The sequence below is a fragment of the Equus asinus genome, chromosome 3 (assembly GCF_041296235.1).
Source record: "Equus asinus isolate D_3611 breed Donkey chromosome 3, EquAss-T2T_v2, whole genome shotgun sequence".
NCBI classification, from domain to species: domain Eukaryota; kingdom Metazoa; phylum Chordata; class Mammalia; order Perissodactyla; family Equidae; genus Equus; species Equus asinus.
Window position 1 is genome coordinate 129962257 of NC_091792.1, and position 22618 is coordinate 129984874.

Genomic DNA, 22618 nt, shown 5'->3' on the forward strand with positions numbered 1-22618 from the left:
TTTTAGGATGCATTTTTTCGTTTGTGCAGAAAATGCTATTAAGCTTTTGATAGAGATTGCATTGAATCCTTATATTGCTTTGGATGTTATTGCTATCTTAACGATATTAAGTCTTCCAACTCATGAACACAGAAATTCTTTCCATTTATTTGTCTTTCAGATTTTTTTCAGCAGTGTTTTGTAGTTTTCTCTGTGCAAATCTTGTCCTTCGTTGGTTAAATTTATTCCTAAATATTTTCTTCTTTTTGATGCTTTGTAAATGGAACTGTTCTCTTAATACCTTCTTCAGATTGTTCATTTCTGTTATCCAGGAATACAACTTTTTTTTATTGAGTTCATAATAGTTTACAACATTGTGAGGTTTCATTTGTACATTATTACTTGTCTGTCACCATATAAGTGCTCCCCTTCAGCCCTGTGCCCACCCCCCAAGCCCCTTCCCCTGGTAACCACTGAATTGTTCTCTTTTTCCTTATGTTTGTTTATCTGCCACATATGAATGAAATCATATGGTGTTTGTCTTCCTCCGTCTGACTTATTTCACTTAACATAATACCCTCAGGGTCCGTCCAGGTTGTTGTGAATGGGATGATTTTGTCTTTTGTTTAGGCTGAGTAATATTCTATTGTGTGTATATACCACATCTTTATCCAGTCATAGGTCCGTGGGCACTTGGGTTGCTTCCATGTCTTGGCTATTGTGAATAATGCTGCAATGAATATAGGGGTGCATAAGTCCCTTTGAATTGTTGATTTCAAGTTCTTTGGATAGATAACCAGTAGTGGGATAGCTGGGTCATATGGTATTTCTATTTTTAGTTTTTTGAGAAATCTCCATACTATTTTCCATAGTGGTTGCACCAGTTTGCGTTCCCACCAGAAGTGTACAAGAGTACCCTTTTCTCCACAACCTTTCCAACGTTTGTTATTTTTTGTCTTAGTGATTATAGCCATATTAACAGGTGTAAGGTGAGATACCTTAGTGTAGTTTAGATCTTCATTTCCCTGATGATTAGTGATGTTAGACATCTTTTTATGTGCCTTTTGGCCATCCGTATATCTTCTTTGGAGCAACGTCTGTTCATATCCTCTGATCAGTTTTTGATCGAGTTGCTTTTTTGCTGTTCAGTTGGTGAGTTCTGTATATATTATGGAAATTAAGCCCTTGTCGGATATATGATTTGCAAATATTTTCTCCCAGTTGGTAGGTTGCCTTTTTGTTTTGATCTTGGTTTCCTTTGCCTTGCAGAAGCTCTTTAGTCTGATGAAGTCCTACTTGTTTATTGTTTCTTTTATTTCCGTTGCCTGAGAAAACATAGTATTTGAAAAGATCCTTTTAAGATTGATGTCAAAGACTGTACTACCGATATTTTCTTCCAGAAGTTTTATGGTTTCAGGTCTTACCTTCAAGTCTTTGATCCATTTTGAGTTTTGTTTTTTTTGTTGAGTTAATGATAGGTTACAATCTTGTGAAATTTCAGTAGTACATTATTGTTTGTCAGTCGTGTTGTAGGTGCACCACTTCTCCCTTTGTGCCCACCCCCCATACCCCCCCCCTTTTCTCTGGTAGCCACTAATCTGTTCCCTTGTCTACATTTTTAAATTCCTCATATGAGTGGAGTCATACAGAGATTGTCCTTCTCTAATTGGCTTATTTCACTTAACATAATTCCCTCAAAGTCCATCCATGTTGTTGCAAATGGGACCATTTTGTTCTCTTTTACGGCTGAGTAGTATTCCATTGTATATATATATACCACATCTTCTTTATCCAGTTATCTGTTGATGGGCACTTAGGTTGCTTCCATGTCTTGGCTATTGTAAATAATGCTGCAATGAACGTTGGGGTGCATAGGACTTTTGGAATTGCTGACTTCAAGCTCTTTGGGTAGATACCCAGTAGTGGGATAGCTGGGTCGTATGGTAGTTCTATTTTTAATTTTTTGAGGAATCTCCATACTGTTTTCCATAGTGGCTGCACCCGTTTGCATTCCCACCAGCAGTGTCTAAGGGTTCCTTTTTTTCCACAACCTCTCCAACATTTGTTACTATTAGTTTTAGATATTTTTGTCATTCTAATGGGTGTAAGGTGATATCTTAGTGTAGTTTTGATTTGCATTTCCCTGATGATCAGCAGTGATGGACATCTTTTCATGTGCCTATTGGCTATCCATATATCTTCTTTGGAGAAATGTCTGTTCATGTCTCCAGCCCATTTTTTGATCGGGTTGTTTGATTTGTTGTTGTTGAGTTGTGAGAGTTCTTTATATATTATGGATATTAAGCCTTTGTCAGATGTATGACTTGCAAATATTTTTTCCCAGTTAGTGGGTTGTTTTTTTGTTTCAATCCTGTTTTCATTTGCCTTGAAGAAGCTGTTTAGTCCGATGAGGTCCCATTTGTTTATTCTTTCTGTTGTTTCCCTTCTCTGAGAAGACATGGTGTCCGAAAAGGTCCTTTTAATACTGATGTCAGAGTGTACTGCCTACGTTTTCTTCTAGAAGCCTTATGGTTTCAGGTCTCACCTTTAGGTTTTTGATCCGTTTTGAGTTTATGAAAGAATGGTCAATTTTCATTCTTTTACATATGGCTTTCCAGTTTTCCCAGCACCATTTGTGGAAAAGACTTTCTTTTCTCCATTGTATGCCTTCAGCTCCTTTGTCAAAGATAAGCTGTCCATAGATGTGTGGTTTTATTTCTGGACTTTCAATTCTGTTCCATTGATCTGTGCACCTGTTTTTGTACCAGTACCATGCTGTTTTGATTACTGTAGCTTTGTAGTATGTTTTGAAGTCAGGGATTGTGATGCTTCCCATTTTGTTCTTTTTTCTCAGGATTGCTTTAGCAATTCGGGGTCTTTTGTTGCCCCATATGAATTTTAGGATTCTTTGTTCTAATTCTGTAAAGAACGTCATTAGGATTCTGATTGGGATAACGAGGAATAAAAACCACATGATCATCTCAATAGATGCAGAGAAAGCATTTGACAAGATTCAACAGTCATTTATGATAAAAACCCTGAACAAAATGGGCATAGAAGGGAACTACCTCAACATAATAAAGGCCATATATGACAAACCCACAGCCAACATCATACTCAGTGAGCAAAAACTGAGCACCATCCCTCTGAAATCAGGAACAAGACAAAGATGCCCTCTATCACCACTCTTATTTAACATAGTACTGGAGGTCCTGGTCGGAGCAATCAGACAAGAATAAGAGGAATCCAAATAGGGAGGGAAGAAGTGAAACTCTCGCTGTTTGCAGACAACATGACCTTATATATAGAAAACCCCAAAGAATTCATTGGAAAACTCTTAGAAGTAATCAATAACTACAGCAAAGTTGCAGGGTATAAGATTAATTTACATAAATCAGTAACATTTCTATATTCTAATAACGAACTAACAGAAAAAGAACTCAAGAACACAATACCATTCACAGTCGCTACAAAAAGAATAAAATACCTTGGGGTGAATTTAACTAAGGAAGTGAAAGACCTATACAATGAAAATTACAAGGCCTTTCTGAGAGAACTGGATGATGACGTAAGGAGATGGAAAGACATTCCAAGTACATGGATTGGAAGAATAAACATAGTTAAAATGTCTGTTTATTTTATTTTTGTGTATGGCGTAAGATAATGGTCTACTTTCATTCTTTTCATGTGGTTGTCCAATTTTCCCAATACCATTTATTGAAGAGACTATCTTTTCTCCATTGTTTGTTCTGGGCACCTTTGTCGAAGATTAGCTGTCTGTAGATGTGTGGTTTTATTTCTGGGCTTTCAATTCTGTTCCATTGATCTGTGTGCCTGTTTTTGTACCAGTACCATGCTGTTTTGATTACTATATCTTTGTAGTACATTTCAAAGTCAGGGGTTTGATGCCTCTGGCTTCAGTTCTTCTTTCTCAGGATTGCTTTAGCTATTCAGGGTCTTTTGTTACCCTATGTGAATTTTAGGATTTTTTTTTTCTATTTCTATGAAGAATGTCATTGGGATTCTGATTGGGATTGCATTGAATCTATAGATTGCTTTGGGTAGTATGGACATTTTAACTATATTTATTCTTCCAATCCATGTGCATGAAATATCTTTTCATTGCTTTATGTCATCTGTTTCTTTCAGTAATGTCTATTGTTTTCATTGTATAAGTCTTTCACCTCCTTGGTTAAATTTATTCCCAGGTATTTTACTGTTTTTGTTGCAATTGTCAATGTGATTGTATTCTTGAATTCTCTTTTTGTTAGTCTGGAATTAGAGTATAGAAATGCAACTGATTTTTGGAAGTTGATTTTGTACCCTGCAACTTTACTGTAGTTATTGATTATTTCTAATAGTTTTCCGATGGGTTCTTTAGGGTTTTCTATGTATAAAATCATGTCATCCGCAAACAGCAAGAATTGCACTTACTCATTTCATGTTTGGCTTCCTTTTTATAGAAATACAACTTTTTTTTTAATTCAACTTTGCTGAATTTGTTTATTAATTCAAACGTTTTTATTTTGGATTCTTTAGGATTTACTATATATAAGATCATGTCATCTGCAAATAGAGATGCTTTTACTTTCCTTTCCATTTGCTTGCGTTTATTTCTTTCTCTTTAATAATTGCCCTGGCAAGAACTTTAGTAGTATATTGAATTGAAAGCCAACATTCTTATCTTGTTCCTTATCTTTGATTAAAGCTTTCAGATTTTTACCATTAAGTATGTTATTAGCCCTGGGTTTTTATATATGGCCTTTCTCATGTTGAGGAAGTTCCCTTCTAATCCTAGTTTATTGAGTGCTTTTGTCATGAAAATTTGCTGAATTTTGTCAAATACTTTTTCTGCATCAATTGAGATAATTATGTGATTTTTCCCCCATCCTTCTATTAATGTAGTATATTACATTGCTTGATTTTTCAAAGGTTAAGCCCCCCTTGCATTCCTAGGGTAAATCCCAGTTGGTCATGGTATATAATCCTTTTAATATGCTGCTGATTTTAGATTGCTAGTATTTTTGTTTGAGGATTTTTGCATCATATTTATAAGGAATATTGGCTTATTGTTTTCTTTTCTTGTAATATCTTTGTCTGACTTTGCTTTTTAGGGTAATTCTGGCCTCATAGAATGAGTTAGGAAGTGTTCTCTCCTCTTAGATTTTTGCAAGAGTTTGAGAAGAACTCATGTTAATTCTTCTTTAAATGGTAGGCTTCACCCCTGAAACCAAGTGGATCTTACTTTTCTTTGTTAGGAGGTTTTGATTACTGATTCAGTCTCCTTGCTTGTTATAGGTATTTTCAGATTTTCTGTTTCTTCTTGAGTCAGTTTTGCTAGTTTGTATGTTTGTAGGGATTTGTCCATTTGCTTAGGATATCCAATTTGTTGATGTATAATTGTTCATAGTATTCTCTTATAATTCTTTTATATCTGTGAGTAGTGAGGAGTAATGGCTCCTCTTTCATTTCTCATTTTGGTAATTTGCATCTCCTCCTTTTCTTTGCCAGTCTAGTAAATTTTGGCAATTTTGTAGATTTTTTTTTAAAGAAAGAACTTTGAGTTTTATTGATTTATCTCCATTTTCCTTTTCTCTGTTTCATTTATGTTTAATCTTTATTATTTTCTTACTTTTGCTGGCTTTGGGTTTAATTTGCTTTTCTTTTTCTAATTCCTTCAGGTATATATTTAGGGTATTCATTGAGATCTTGTTTTTTGATGTAGTGTTTACAGCTATAAATTTACCTTTTACTACTACTAGTTCCGGATGTCGTAAGTTTTGTTATGTTTTCATTTTTCTCAAGTTTTTTTGTTTTTGGCTTGATTACTTTTTTTGATAAATTTGACAATATAATTGTAAATTTAAGGTGTACAGCATATCACTTTGATAATTTATATATTGTAATATGATTACCATTGAAGCAATATTTATCACATTATATTATTATAGTACAATATTATTGACTATATTCATTATACTGTGCCTTAGATCTCTGTGGCTTATTTACTACTCCTTATAAGTTTGTACCCTTAAACCCGATCAGTCTCATCCACCCCTCAATCCCCTGGTAACCAACATTTTACTCTCTTTTTTACAGATCTTACCTTTTTTTTTTTTTTTAAGATTTCACATATAAGCGATATCATACAGTACTTGTCTTTGTCTGACTTATGTCATTTAGCATAGTGTGCTCAAGGTCCATCCATGTTGTCGCACGGCAGGGTATCTTTCTTTCTCATGGCTCAATAAGAGCCCTTGTGTGTATATACCACATCTTTTTTATCCATTCATCTGTTGATGGGTATTTGAGTTGTTTCTGTATCTTGACTATTAGGCATAATGCTGCACTAAACATGTGTGTGCATATATCTTGTCAAAATCCCGTTTTCATTTCCTTTGGGTATATACCCAGAAATGAAATTGCTGGATCATATGGTAGATCTATTTTTAATTTTTTGAGGAACTTCCCTATTTTACTTAGTGGTTAGACTAATTTACATTCCCACCAACAGTGTAAAGGGGTTCCCTTTTCACCACATCCTTGCCAGCACCTGTTGTCTCCTTTCTTCTTGATGATAGCCATTATAACAGGTGTGAGGTGATATCTCATTGGTTTTGATTTGCATTTCTCTGGTGGTTAGTGATTTGAGCATCTTTTCATGTGCCTCCTGGCCATTTTTATGTCCTCTTTGGAAAGATGTCTATTTAGTCTTCTGCCCAATTTCTAATTAGATTTGGGTTTTTTTTTTTAAGTTGTGTTAGTTTTTTATGTATTTTGGATATTAGCCTATTGTCCAATATATGGTTCGTAAAAATTTTCTCCCATTGTTTAGGCTACTGTTTCATTTTGTTGATTGGTTTCTCTGCTGTGCAGAAGCTTTTGAGTTTGATATCGTTTCATTTCTTGATTTTTGCTTTTGTTTTTTGTGCTTTTGGTATCATGTCCAAAACAATCATTGCCAAGACTAATAGCAATAAGTTTCTTCCATGTATTTTCTTTTAGGAATTTTATAGTATCAGGTCTTAAGTTTAAGTCTTTGATCCATTTTGAGTTAATTTTTGCCAGTGGTGTGATATAGGAGTTCAATTTCATTGTTCTGCATTTGTTTCTCCAATTGTACCAGCACTATTTGTTGAAAAGACTATCCTTCCCCCATTGAGTGTTCTTGGCTTGAATATTAGTTGACCATAAATGCCAAGATTTAATACTGGGCTCTCTGTCCTGTTCTCTTGGTCTCTGTGCCTGTTTTTGTGCTGGTACCATACTGTTGTTATTACCATACTGTTTTTATTACTGTGGCTTTGTAGCATAGTTTGAAATCAGAAAGTGTGATACCTTCAGCTTTGTTCTTTTTCTCAGGATTACTTTGGGTATTCAGGGTCTTTTGTGGATCCACACAAATTTTAAGATTGTTTTTTCTATTTCTGTGAAAGATGTCTGTGGTATTTTGGTGGATTGCATTGAATCTGTAGATGGCTTTGGGTAGTATGGCCATTTTACTACTTATTTTTCCAATTCATGAACACAGATGTCTTTCCATTTGTTTATTTCTTTCAGCAAAGTCTTGTAGTTTTCATTGTACAGATCTTTCACTTCCTTGATTAAATTTATTCCTAAATATTTTATTGTTTTTTATTCTATTGTCAGTGGGATAGTTTTCTTTAGTTGTTTTCCTGATGCTTCATCATTTATGTAAAGGAATGCCACTGATTTCTATAAGTTGATTTTGCTAACCTACCACTTTATTGATTGGTTGATTTCATTGATTAATTTCAATATTGATTAATTTTTTGTTTGACTCTTGGGGATTTTCTGTATATAAGATCATATTGTCAGCAAATAGCAACAGATTTACTTCTTCCTTCCCAAATTGCATGCCTTTTATTTCTTTACTTTGCCTAATCATTCTAGCTAAGACTTCCAGTACTATAATGAATAGAAGTGGTCAGAGTGGGCAACCTTGTCTTGTACCTGGTCTCAAAGGAAACCTTTTCAGTCTTTCTCCATTGATAATTATGTTAGCAGTGGATTTATTGTATATGGCCTTTATTATGTTGAGACATATTTCTTCTATACCTAATCTGTTAAGAGTTTTTATCATGAAAGGGTGTCATATTTTCTCAAAATGCTTTTTCTGTGTCTGTTGAGATGATCATGTGATTTTTTTTTTTTTTTTTTTTGAGGAAGATTAGCCCTGAGCTAATATCTGCTGCCAATCCTCCTCTTTTTTGAAACTGAGGAAGCCTGGCCCTGAGATAACATCCGTGCCCTTCTTCCTCTGCTTTATATGTGGGACGCCTACCACAGCATGGCTTGTCGAGCGGTATCATGTCTGCGCCCAAAACCGGCAAACCCCAGGCCGCCAAAGTGGAACATGCGCACTTAACCACTGCACCACCAGGCCGGCCCCAATCATGTGGTTTTTATCTTTCATTTTATTGATGTGATGAATTACGTTGATTGAGTTGCCTATATTGAACCATCCTTGCATCTTAGGGATAAATCCCCTTTCGTCATGGAGTATAATCCTTTTAATGTGTCCTTGAATTCAGTTTGCTAATGTTTTGTTCAGAATTTTTGCATCTATTCATCAGGGATATTGGTCTACATTTCTCTTGTGATATCTTTATCTGGTTTTGGTATCAAGGTAATGCTGGCTTCGTAAAATGAGTTTAGAAATGTTCTCTCTCTCATCAATATTTTGGAAGAGTTTGAGGAGAATTGTTATTAATGCTTTTTTAAATGTTGGATAGAATTCACCTGTCAGACCATCTGGCCCTGGAGTTTTTGTTGTGAGTTTTTTGATTACTGACTCGATCTCTTGACTCATTATTCATCTGCTCAGATTTTCTATTTCTTCCTGTCTCTTTTTTTTTTTAAGTTGGCACTTGAGCTAATAACCTTCTTCTTCTCCCCAAAGCCCCCCAGTACATAGTTGTATATTCCAGTTGTGAGTGCCTCTGGTTATGCTATGTGGGACGCCGCCTCAGCATGGCCTGATGAGCAGTGCCACGTCCAAGCCCAGGATCTGAACCAGCAAAACTATGGGCTGCTGAAGTGGAGTGTGTGAACTTAACCACTCAGCCATGGGGCCAGTGCCTGATTCAGTCTTGATAGGTTGTGTGTTTCTAGAAATGTATCCATCTCTTCTAGGTTATGTAATTTTTTGGCACATAAGTTTATAGTAGTCTCTTATAATTCTCTGTATTCTGTAGTCTCAGTCATAAAGTCTCCTCTCTTATTTCTAATTTTGAGTCTTCTCTCTTTTTTTCTTAGTCTAACTAAAAGTTTGTCAATTTTATCTTTTCAAAGAACCAGCTTTTAGTTTCATTGATCCTTTCTGTTGTTTTCCTAGTCTCTATTTCATCTGTTTTCACTGTTTTTATTATTTCCTTTCTTCTGCTAACTTTGGGCTTACTTTGTTCCTCTTTTTCTAGTTCCTTCAGGTATAAAGTTAGGTTGTTTATTTGAGATCTTTCTAATTTCTTAATACATGTGTTTTTTGCTATAAACATTCCTCTTGCAACTGCTTTTGCTGCAGCCCACAAAATTTGATAAGTTGTATTTTCATTTTCATTTGTTTAGAGATAATTTATTTCCCTTTTGGTTCCTTCTTTTACTTGTTCATTGTTTAGAAGTGTGTTGTTTAGTTTCCACATATTTGAAGATCTCACTTTCCTCTTGTTCTTTATATCTAATTTCATGCCATTGTGATTAAAGAAGATAGCTGATATTGTTTCAGTCTTCTTTAAATTTGCTAAGATTAGTTTTGCAGCTTATCATATTATCTATCCTGGAGAATGTTGCATGTACATTTGAGAAGAATGTGTATTTTGCTGCTGTTGGATAGAATATTCTGTTAAGTCTATTTGTTCTAAAGTGTGGTTCAAACTAAAAATATATAACTATGTACTGGGGGACTTTGGGGAGAAAAAGGAAAAATAAAATCTTTAAAGTGTGATTAAAATCCAGTGTTTTCTTATTTTCTCTTTGGACAGTCTATCTATTGTTGATAGTGGAGTTGAAGTTTCCTACTATTGTTGTAGTGTTATCTATTTCTCCCTTAAGATCTCTTAGTATTTGCTTAATTCATTTTGGTGCTCAGATGTTGGGAGTGTATATATTTATGATTGTTATAACTTATTGATATATTGACTCCTTTATCATTATCTAATGACCTTCTTTGTCTCTTGTTACCATTTTTTGGCTTGAAATCTACTTTGTTTGATGTCTACATCCACTTTCTTTTGGTTACCATTTGCTTAGAGTATCAACTTCCACCCCTTCCCTTTGAACCAGTGTTTGTCTTTGGAGCTCAAGTGAATCTCCCGAAGGCAGGATATAGTTGGTTGTCTTATGGTATTTTCTAATCTTTGACTCATTCGTTGTTTAGAAATCCTTGGGTTAATTTCCACATATTTGTGAGTTGTCCAATTTTCCTTCCATTACTGATTTCTAGTTTCATGCCATTGTGGTCAGAAAAGATACTTTGTATAATTTCAGTCTTTTAAAATTTATTAAGACTTGTTTTGTGTTCTAATATATGATCTATTCTGGAGAATATTTCATGTGCACTTGAGAAAAATGTGTACTCTGGTATTGTTGGTTGGAGTGTTCTGTATGTCTCATAGGTCTGATTGGTTTATAGTGTTGTTCAGGTGCTCTATTCTTTTTTTTTCCCCTTAAATACAATTTATTTAAACTAAAATATGAAAATAAACAGTTCACCCATTTATCCCACACACCCCTGCCTCTTGCAACCACCATTCTATTCTCTATATCTATGAGCTTGGGTTTTTTGTTGTTGTTGTTGTTTAGATTCTATATATAAGAGAGATCATATGGTATTTGTCTTTCTCTGACTTATTTTACTTAGCATAACACCCTCGAGATCCGTCTGTGCTATTGCAAATGGCAAGATTTCATTCTTTTCTATGGCTGAATAGTATTCCATTGTGTATATGTATATCACAATTTCTTTATCCATTCATGCATCATTGGGCACTTAAGTTGTTCCTGTATCTTGGCTGTTGTAAATAATGCTTCAGTGGACATGGAAGTGCATAAATCTTTTTGAATTAGTGTTTTGTTTTCTTTGGATAAATGCCAGAAGTTAAACTGCTAGATCATATGGTAGTCTATTTTTAATTTTTTAAGTTAATTTTTATTGTTTATGATAGTTTACAGTCTTGTGAAATTTCAGTTGTACATTATTGTTTGTCATTCATGTTGTAGGTGCACCCCTTCACCCTTTGTGCCCACCCCCACCCCCTTCCCCTGGTAGCCACTAATCTGTTCTCTTTGTCTACAGGTTTAAATTCCTCATATGAGTGGAGTCATACAGAGATTGTCCTTCTCTGTCTGGCTTATTTCACTTACCATAGGTCCCTCAAGGTCCATCCATGTTGTTGTGAATAGGATAATTTTATTCTTTTTTATGGCTGAGTAGTATTCCATTGTATATATATACACCATATCTTCTTTATCCAATCATCAGTTCATGGGCACTTAGGTTGCTTCCATGTCTTGGCTATTGTAAATAATGCTGCAGTGAACATAAGGGTGCATGGGACTTTTGGAATTGCTGACTTCAAGTTCTTTGGATAGATACCCAGTAGTGGGATGGCTGGGTCATATGGTAATTCTATTTTTAATTTTTTGAGAAATCTCCCTACTGTTTTCCATAGTGACTGCACCACATTGCACTCCCACCAGCAGTGTATGAGGGATCCTTTTTCTCCCCAACCTCTCCAACACTTGTTACTTTTTGTTTTGGTTATTTTTGCCATTCTTATGGGTGTAAGGTGATATCTTAGTATAGTTTTGATTTGCATTTCCCTGATGACCAGGGATGATGAACATCTTTTCATGTGCCTATTGGCCATCTGTATGTCGTCTTTGGAGAAGTGTCTGTTCATGTCTCCTGCCCATTTTTTGATCAGGTTGTTTGATCTTTTGTTGTTGAGTTGTGTGAGTTCTTTATATAGTATGGAGATTAACCCTCTGTCAGATAAATAACTTGTAAATATTTTTTCCCAATTAGTGGGCTGTTTTTTTGTTTCAATCCTGTTTTCCCTTGCCTTGAAGAAGCTGTTTAGTCTGATGAAGTCCCATTTGTTTATTCTTTCTATTGTTTCCCTCATTTGAGGGGTTATGGTGTCTGAAAAGATACTTTTGAAACTGTCAAAAGAGTATACTGCCTATATTCTCTTCTAGAAGACTTATTGTTTCAGGCCTCATCTTTAGATCTTTGATCCATGCTTAGATTCCTTCTTATCTGTTATTTATTTACTGTAGGTTTTTGCTTTATGGTTACCATGAGGCTTATGCATAACAACTTATGTCTATAGCAGTCTATTTTAAGTTGGTAACAACTTAAGTTTGATCCCATTCTGAAGCTCAACATTTTTATTCCCTCCCTGCCTTGTTTTATGTTTTGGGGTCTTCTTCTTTTTTTTTGGCTGAGGAAGATTAGCCCTGAGCTACTATCTGTGCCAGTCTTCCTTGACTTTATATGTGGGTTGCTGCCACAGCATGGCTGACAAGTGGTGTAGGTCCACGCCTGGCATCCAAACGTGCAAACCCAGGCTGCCGAGGCAGAGCACACCAAACTTAACCACTACACAATGGGGCCAGCCCCTGTTTTATATTTTTGATGTCACATTCTGCATCCTTTTATCTTGTATATTCCTTAACTAATTATTGTCATCATAGTTATTTTTACTACTTTTGTCTTTTAACCTTATACTAGCTTTATGAGTAATTACGCCACTATCTTTATTGTGTATTTATCTTTTCAGTGAGATTTATGCTTTCATATCTGTTCTTGTTACAGTTAGCACCCTTTCTTTTCAACTTAAAGACATCTCTTTAATATTTCTTGTAAGGCCAGATTAGTGATGATGAACTCCATTAGCTTTTGCTTATCCGGAAAACTCTTTTTCACTCTTTCAGTTCTGAATGGTGACTTTGCCAGGTAGAGATTCTTGGTTGGAAGTTTTTTTTCCCCAGTACTTTGAATATATTATGCCACTCTCTTCTAGCCTGGAAACTGTGTGCTGAAAAGTCTGCTGACAGTTTTATGGGGGTTTCCTTATACGTAACAAGTTGCTTTTCTCTTACTGCTTTTAATATTCTCTCCTTGTGTTTAACTTTTGACATTTTAATTATGATATGTCTTGGTGTGGGTCTCTTTGGGTTCTTATTTGAAACTCTGGCCTTCCGGGATCTGGATGTCTGTTTCCTTCCCCACGTTAGAGAATTTTCAGCCACTATTTCTGCAAATAAGATTTCTACCTCTTTCTCTCTCTCTTCTCAGTCTGGGAGCCCTATAATACAAGTTTTAGTCCATTTGATGTTGTCCCATAAGTCCTTTAAGCTGTCCTCACTTTTGAAGTTCTCTGTTCATCCATTCTTCTCCCTGGTTTGGTGAGCATCTTTAAGATCATTACTTATGAACTCCCTATCGGGTAAATTACTTATCTCCATTCATTAAGATTTTCTTCTAAGGTTTTATCTTATTCTTTCATTTGGAATATATTCCTTTGTTTATTCATTTTGCTTGATTCTCTGTGTTGGTTTCTATACAGTAAATGAAGCAACCACCTCCCCAGTCTTGAAGGAGTGGCCTCACGTAGGAGTTGAATCTTTTCGTTTAGCCATGCCCCAGCTGTTGGTAGTCTGTTAAACGTCTGTGCTTGTCCAGGCAGCCTATTACACAATCATGTGTTGCCTAACAGTGGGGATACATTCTGAGAAATGCATCATGGGGTGATTTTATCATTTTGCAAACATCATAGAGTGTACTTATGCAAACCTACATGGTATAGCCTGCTACACATCTAGGCTATATGGTACTAATCTTATGGGGCCACCATCATATATGCTGTCTGTCGTTGACTGAAAGGTCATTATGTGGCCGATGTTTTTAATTTTTAATAGCTCTCAGTAGTTAATGATGTGCCAAGACCTGTCAGTGTCCCTTAGGGTAGGATCTTAGCACCTAGATTCAGGCTGACTGGCAGCCCAGTCCTCAGGCAGCAGCTTTTTAAAGTAGCCAAATATATACAGGCTTGAGGGGCGACAGGTATAAGCTCCACTGGCCACCAGAGCCAGGTGATATGGAGGTGTCACCTGAGCAGCAGTTGAAAAAATCAGAGCTCCAGATGACTGTATAAGCTCCTTTCTAGGAGATATTGGCAAGCTGGAGCAAGGCAGAGGGAGATGGGTGCCAAGATGGCATCCATAACCTATGTTCCCTGAAAGTGGCTCCGTAGGTCACTGAGCGTGTGCCAGACCTGAAGCCTCCCCCTCAGTCCGAAGCTCTAGGACAAGCAGAGTAACCTCCTTCACAGAAAGACTGGGCGGTGTGCCTCCGTTTGCTGTCTGTGTGCAGTGTCTTGAGGGTGGTATGCTGCGAAGAACTGTCCCTGCAATTGCCACAATCCCATGGGACCAAGGAACGCAAGCCCCTCTGGCCACCAGAATCAGATGATCAAAGGGTGTCCCCTGGGCATCAGCTGCAAAAACTAGGCACCAAATGCTTGTAAAGCTCCCCTCCAGAAGACACTAGCGCTCTGGAGCATGGCAGAGGATGAATACAAAGATAGCGCCTCCCCTCCGAGGTCTGTGAAAAGGATTACAGTCAGCCCCTAGATATGCATTTAATTAGAAGCCTGCCTCTCAGGCCACAGTCATTATGTTTAGCTATTAGGCTCCTTCACAGAAAGATCTTGCTCCTAGGTCTGTTGCCTCATTGTGCCCTGAGAGTGATAGCTGTTTAAGAACTCTTCCTCTGTTGGTTACAGTGCTGTTGGACCCACAGATGTAAGCCCCACTGGCCGCCAGAGCCAGGCAATGTAGAAGTTTCCCCTGACAGCAGTCACAAAAATCAGTGCTCCAGACACAGGTGTGAGCTTTTTTCTGGGTGACTGTGATTATCACAATCACTCATGTGACCACAAGCTCCTCTGGCCTCTAGAGCCAGGCAATCAAGAGGCATCCCCTGGGAGGCAGCCACAAAAATCAGGGCACCAGACGCCTTTCAAGGCTTGCTTCCAGGAGATACTGGTGCTCTGGAGCCTGGCAAAGGGAGACTGTGAAGATGGTTCCTGCCAGTCTCTGTCTCCAGAGAGTTTTCCAGCAGGCTCCTAGATGTGTGTGTTAAATTAGATGCCTGGTCCTCAGGCCAAGATTTTAATATAATATAAAGTGATCCTCCTTCACTTTAAGTCTGGGTGCCATCACCTGCCTCTTAACTGGGCCCCAGGGTGGGTGGGCCCAAGCATGTGAGCCCTTTAAGAGGTGTTTCTCAGATTGCTACCATCTTGTGGGTCTCTTGACACTAGCCCCATTGGTTCTCAAAATTAGATGTTTTGGAGGCTTTATCTCAAGTGCATACCTTGAAAGTTGGGGTGCGCAACGTGGGGTTTGAACCCTTCACTCCTCAGGGAGAAGCTCTGAGTTTTGAGTTCCCACCTGGTTGTGGGTTGCCAACGCCAGGGGTGGGGTTTATGGCAAGATTGTGTCCCAGACTCTCCTACCCACTTTGATGTGGTTTTCTTCTTGTTTGCCTGATGTGTAGTCATCACTCAGCCAGGCTTTAGGTTTTTTAAGAGGCAATTGTTCCAGATGTAGCTGAAGACTGAGCATGTCTGTGGGAGGAGATGAGTTCAGGATCTTCCTACATCACCGTCTTGAACTGGGCCAAGTTCTCTATTTTCTTATTGATTTTCTGTCTGGTTTTTCTATCCATTATTGAAAATAGGGTGTTGAAATCTCTATTATTTTAGAACTATCTGTTTTTCTCTTCACTTCTCTCAATTTTTGCTTCATAGATTTGGGGGCTCTATTGTTAGGTTTGCATGTGTTTATGATAGTCATCTTCTTGCTGGATTGAATCTTTTATCAATATAGCCCTTCTGAGTCTCTTGTAATCTTTTTTTACTTTAAATCCATTTTTTGTCTGATCATAAAATCACCACCAGCTCTGTTTTGGTTACTATTTGCATGAAATACATTTTTTTCCAGCCTTTTACTTTCAAATGCTTTGTGGTTTTTTTAATCTAAAGTGAGTGAGTCTCTTGTAGACGGGATCTAGGTGGAATTATTTTTTCTGTCTTAATCCATTCTGCTTATTTCTGCCTTTTAATTAAGGAATTTAATCTATTTTTGTTTAAAATAGTTACTTATAAGGAAGGAGTTACTTCTGCCATATAGCTATTTGTTTTCTCTGTATCTTAATATGTTTCTTGTTACTTATTTCATTACTGCCTCCCTTTTTTGTATTTAGTTGTTTTTTTTGTAGTGAACGTTTTGATTCATTTCTTTTCTGTATATTTTTTAGTTATTTTCTGGGTGATTACAGTTAACATCTTAAACTTATAACAGCCTAGTTTGAATAATAGCAATGTGGTTCAGTAGTATACACTCTACTCCAAAACATCTCTATCCCTCTCCCTTTATATTATTATTACAAATTACATCTTTCTACATCGTTTCCATTTAAATAGATATAATTATTTTATGCATTTGCCTTTAAAATCTTATATAAAAAAAGGAGTTACAAATCAAAAATACAATAATTCTGGCTTTTATATTTACCTATGTAGTTACCTTTACCAGTGTTCTGTACTTACGTTACTGTCTAGGGTCCTTTCATTTCATCCTGAAGGACTCAATTTAATATTTCCTGTAAAATAGCTCTACTAAAAATGAACTCCATTAACCTAATGCCAGATTTCCCCTTAGAGTAATGTCTTAAAACATTTATGTAGAATATAGGCAAAGTACACATAGATTATCATCAAATGATCTCTCCCCTGTTGATGCAGTAAAGCAGTAAGTCCCATGGCTGCCTCAGAATCATCCTGGGAACTTATTAAAAACAGGCTTATGGGGCTGGCCCCATGGTGTAGTGGTTAAGTTTAGCATGGTCCACTTCTGTGGCCTGGGTTTGCGGGTTCAGATCCCAGGCACAGGCCTACACCACTCGTCAGCCATGCTGTGGCAGCAACCCACATACAAAATAGAGGAAGACTGGCAACAGATGTTAGCTTAGGGGGAAACTTTCTTGGCAAAAAAAAAAAAAAAACCGGAGCCAGCCCCATGGCTGAGTGATAAAGTTTGTGTGCTCCGCTTCAGCAGCCCAGGCTTTTGCCAGTTTGGATCCTTGGTGTGGACATGGCACCACTCATCAGGCCATGCTGAGGCAGCGTCCCACATAGTGCAACCAGAACGACCTACAACTAGAATATAGAGCTATGTACTGGGGGGTCTTTGGGGAGAATAAGAAAAAAAAAAAAGATTGGCAACAGATGTTAGCTCAGGTGCCAATCTTAAAAAAAAACAAACATTCCTTACCCTAGGTTTGTCAGTTTAAGTTCCCCAAGTGATTCTAATGTTCATTCTGATTTGGGATTCACTTAGAAATTCAGGGGGCCAGCCTGGTGACCGAGTGGTTAAGTTCACGCACTCTGCTTCGACGGCCCAAGGTTTCGCCAGTTCACATCCTGGGCACAGACATGGCACCGCTAATCAAGCCATGCTGAGGCGGCATCCCCCATGCCACAACTAGAAAGTACACAACTATGTACCAGGGGGCTTCGGGAGATAAAGGAAAAAAATAAAATCTTTAAAAAAGAAGTTCAGGTGTCCCCTTCAGACACTTTATGTATTCAATGAGTCTACAGTAACAAGTGGAAAACAGCAAAAATGGTTTGAGGTGTGACTGCTTAACTGAATAACTGGTTACTATGCACATCAGCCTTATAGCACATGCAGTTCAGAGTTATGTCACAGCAGAATTACATACAAATCCTAGACCTTCTACATAGCTTGCAAATAGTCAAAATGGCAAGACTCTGCTGTGTGCTGGTTTGCTCATCATTGCCAGGCATTAATTCATGTCAGATCCTCTAAATGTTTATTGAATACCTATAGAATGAGTGTTTATGTGCCTCATGATACTGTCAGACTTTCTCATATTAAGCTACATTTTCATTTTTAATATTTTGATTTAATTTTCTACTTGAATAGTATTAACAGGATATTTCTATTAATCATTAGGGTTTTCTCTATTTTATTATATTCAGGAAACAGAACTTTTCAATAAGCTATTTAATCCATTAAGCAAAAGCACCTACGTTTAGTCTCTTTAAAAGGTGAATATGTTTACCATTTAGGTGCCTATGGTTCATGCTTGAAGTTTTAATGACAAAGAATGAAAACAATAGCCATGCCTTTATGAAGAAGATGGCAGAAAACATCAAGTTAACAAAAGATGCCCAGTCTCCAGATGAATCCAAGACAAATGAAGTAAGATATGTGTTAGGCCAGTGGGTATTGAGATGTTACAGGAAAAATATTATGACCCTTGTTCCACTTGTTTTTCCTGACTATTACATAATAAATAAGATTACAGAATATTTCTGAAAATAAATATATTTATAGTCAATTTTTATTTCATTCATTCATCTGCGTTTCATTACAATTGAATTCTGTTATTTTACTGAATGTTTATTCCTCTGAAAAAGACATTAAAACCCTCAAAGGGGCTGACCCAATGGTATAGTGGTTAAGTTCGCGCACTCCACTTCAGCATCCCTGGGGTTTGCAGGTTCAGATCCCAGGTGCAAACCTACACACTGCTCATCAAGCCATTCTTTGGCAGCATCCCACATAAAAAATAGAGGAAGATTGGCACAGATGGTAGCTCAGCAACAATCTTCCTCACCAAAAAAAAAAAAGAAAAGAAAAACACTCCTACAGGGCAGGGGGATAAGAACTAATAAAATGTATAACTATGCTGTTTCATGAACTTTTAGTAAGACTTAAAGACAAGTAGATATTCTTATTGTATGTTTCCTTTGGTTTAGTTTGATTGGTTGGTTGTTTTTAATGCATAATTGGCACTCATGTAAAATGAGTTTTTTTGTTTACCAGGAGGCTACATAAGAAGAAATGTCAAACACAAATGTGAAATGTTCAAGGAATAAATAATAACCACATGTCCTTCTTTTGATTTCATTTTATACATTGGGTAGAATTGGTACTTGTGGTTATTTTGCACTACTGAAAGCTATATGTGATCTTTCTTTTTTTCTCCCTAGAAACTTTATACAGTGTGTGATGTGGCTCTGTGTGTTATAAACAGTAAAAGTGCTTTGTGCAATGCAGATTCACCAAAGGATCCAGTCCTTCCAATGAAATTTTTTACACAACCTGAAAAGGTAATTTTCTTCCGCTTCTTTTTCCACCACACTAAACTAATTTAAATTTCAGTTACCATCAACCTCGATGGCAAATTTTGGATTATCTTGACTACAGAGTAAAAAATATCCTTGTGAGTTTATCACAGAATGGGAAATTGTCTTCCAAGGTCTTGAACAGTATCATTCTCACCTTACAAAGTAGGAGAATACAAATCAAGCTTGGTGGTGGTGGTCTTCTGTCAGCTATTCCTTCTGGATATTTCTAGTATGTAAGAGGAATTTTCAGGTTTTTAAAATTATTTTAATAAAACACTGTTAGCATTTTTGCAGGTAAGAGATAAAATATTTGGTACAGTGTATATATACATCTATATGAAATAAAATGGTAGAATTAGTGCAATTGGTCTTGGCAATTAATAGAACTGGATTCTAATCAACCAACTTCTTATTTGAGGGACTTTAGACAAGTTTACTCTTCTAAGCCTCAATTGCATCATCTCTAAAATGCAGGTGATAGCAATATCTATGAACAATTACTATATAATGTCTAGGTTTATGAGAGTTTGTCACATAATAAGCATACAATAAATGATATTAACAATTAATACAGTACATTTATTCTATCAGCAAATTAAGTTTTCCATGTAAGTAGATTTTCCAGCTAACTAAAGCTCTGTTTTCCAGCTAACTTGGATTTTAAAACTTTTTTTAATGTCTTTTGTTTATTTCCTGCTTTAAGGTGGTGTTTTGAAGTTTGTTTGACTTTCCTGTGCTTTGTTTAAAAAATAAAATCCTAAATATTTTTAATTGGAAAAAATACAGCATTTAAAAATTTATTTTATACATTTGAAACATGAAGATATGCTTCAGAGAATACCCCCCTCTTTATGGAAGAACATTCCAGGAAATGGACTTTCCTACTTTGAATGCCATACTTTGACAAAAAAATTTTTTTCCTTTTTTTTTTTTTTATTGAGGTTATGGATAGATTACAACATTGTGAAATTTGAGTTGTACATTATTTTTGACAAAAATTTTAACCAGATTTTTCTCTAATGACTTAATGTTCAGCATTTACTGTGCCTAGTTTTAATAGGAGGATCACAAGCTATTTGCCCTCTAATTGAATTTACTGTTCTTTATAAACAGTCCTAAGTGAGCTCTTGAATTTAAATTTACTTTGTTGTTGACCCAGGACTATCATGACTAGAAAGATACCCAGATGAATCTTCATACAAGAGCGATCCCATCATAAAGAATTAAATTGCTCTTTGTCACTGTACCTAATTTTAATTGTTTTTTGGTTTGCTATCTGAAACTTAGTGTTTTTAGCCTTCTTAATAACTTAATTTTTTTCTGTTTTCAATGAACAACTTTCCTCACTTCCTTTTCTAATATGTTGCTTTTACTCTGGTATGAATTCAAACAGTAGTCATATTAAGATTAAGCCCAGGCTTTGTAACATTTACTTCAGCTGCCTAAAAGTCTTTGTGCAAAAAAATAATAATAATACAGCTCTGTCTAGAACACTTGTCAAAAGTGTGATTTCTTTATAGGCTCATTTAAGCCCTCTGTTCTTTCTGATGACACTAGTGTGAAGATAAACTTAATAAAAGAAAAAATAAAAATTTTACGTGAGATTACTTTAAAATTAATTAACGTTTTGATTGTAGTAAATAATTTTGCTTCTGTGACACCATTGTAGTTTATTTGTGTGCTGTTCCTAGGATGTTTAACAAGGAGACTCATCAAAAGATCAAATTTGAACTCAAGTTTTATGTAGATGTAACTTTCAACAAAGTACCATCAGTGTCCACATTCAGTTTAATTCATTTATCAACTGGTTAATATCACTGCTTGCCAAAGAATGCTATAATTAATCATATTTTGACGGTGTATGTACCTTTATGATTTGGACAGTCTACCTGTGGTTCTAAGAAGCAAAATATTTTTAATTAAAATGCCAGATTTTTTTTTCAGTCAGGGTAATTTTCTTGAGATTCAGTGTGGAGTTCTTTTAGTGAGTATTAACTGCCTAATATATGCATAGTACCATTTTGGATGCTTTGGAAGCCCAAAAGAAGTAGATTTTATAATACAGTGGAGGAGAAAATAGTTCAAAGAATAAACTGGAGACTGTTTGCCCTAAACCACTTTAAAAAATAGGAGTGTTGTTTTATTTAAAAATGTGATTGAAGTAATTTATCTCTGACGTTTGCCTAAGTCTTATATGCTATTGATTTAATTTTAGAGCTAGACTTATGGTATGAGTCATTAAATATGCTTTGATTATTTGATGAATTGATATGTAAGGACAAATGTAATTTATATTGTGAAGCACGATGCCTGAAAAATCTTATTTGGACAATAAAAATATGCATGTTCACTTTAATTTTTTTTTTTTTTGATAGGACTTCTGTAATGACAAGAGTTATATTTCAGAAGAGACAAGAGTACTTCTGTTAACAGGAAAGGTATTATGGACTAGATAATTCGGGCATCTTTATCTCATGTTTATATTACTTTTGCCATTCCTAGAAATAATCTTTAAATGTCCCCTAATTTTATAGTTCCTGATTCTTAGGCATCATATTGTAGATTATAGCAGCTAAAACAGTTTGTTCTGTCATGCTTTTGTTTTTTCCGTGAACCACTCTTTTGAATTATGACCATGTATTCCCATCAGTACTGATTGTCTTCAAGTTATTTAGAATCCACAGAGCAGATTTTCCTGAAAAATGGTGCAATAAATAGGTATGTAAGATAAAGAAAAGAAATAGTTTTGAAATGTTAATGAGTTAGTTTATATTCTATAAAAAGTAATATACCTAAAAAAAGCAAAAGGAAATTTAATTTTTGATAAACATTGTCTAAACTATTATTTATAAACATTCAGTAGTTTATTTGTAAGACATTTTAGTATGTCATATGTATTAAGAATTTCAGTGTTTTGGGGGCACTTTTTATTTTGATTGAGCAATGAGGAATAATTAAATACTGCCTAGTTATTATTAAGCAGAAGTGATGCTTATGACTTGTAATTGTCTTCAGACAAACATAATTTTATAGGGGCCCGCCCCGTGGCCAAGTGGTTAAGTTTGCGTGCTCTGCTTCAGGAGCCCAGGTTTCGTCTGGTTTGGATCCTGGGCGCAGACTTGGCACCGCTCATTAAGCCGTACTGAGGCGGCATCCCACATGCCACAAGTAGAAGGAACCACAACTAAAAATACACTACTATGTATGGGGGGGCTTTGGGAGAAAAAAAGGAAAAATAAAATCTTTTAAAAAACCCGTAATTTTATAGAATTATCATTTCTAATAAAGTTAGGATTTAACTTTCCAAAGTAATAACAATTCCTTGGCTTAGGCTAAACAATATCTCTTACATGAGTCTAAATTTATATTTATTCTTTTCAGTAAGGTAT

At 35.9% G+C, this 22618-nt stretch overlaps 1 protein-coding gene across 10 annotated transcripts in view; it reads left to right on the forward strand.

Moving 5' to 3' along the window:
• Positions 1–22618, forward strand: part of PDS5A (PDS5 cohesin associated factor A) — a 164604-nt gene that overhangs the window by 121902 nt on the left and 20084 nt on the right. For all 10 annotated transcript variants that reach the window (XM_044767712.2, XM_014857209.3, XM_070506007.1 and 7 more), the window contains exons 27-29: positions 18165–18297; positions 19092–19211; positions 21605–21667. In XM_044767712.2, the coding sequence (XP_044623647.1) occupies positions 18165–18297; positions 19092–19211; positions 21605–21667 (316 nt within the window). The remainder of the gene's footprint in view (positions 1–18164; positions 18298–19091; positions 19212–21604; positions 21668–22618) is intronic.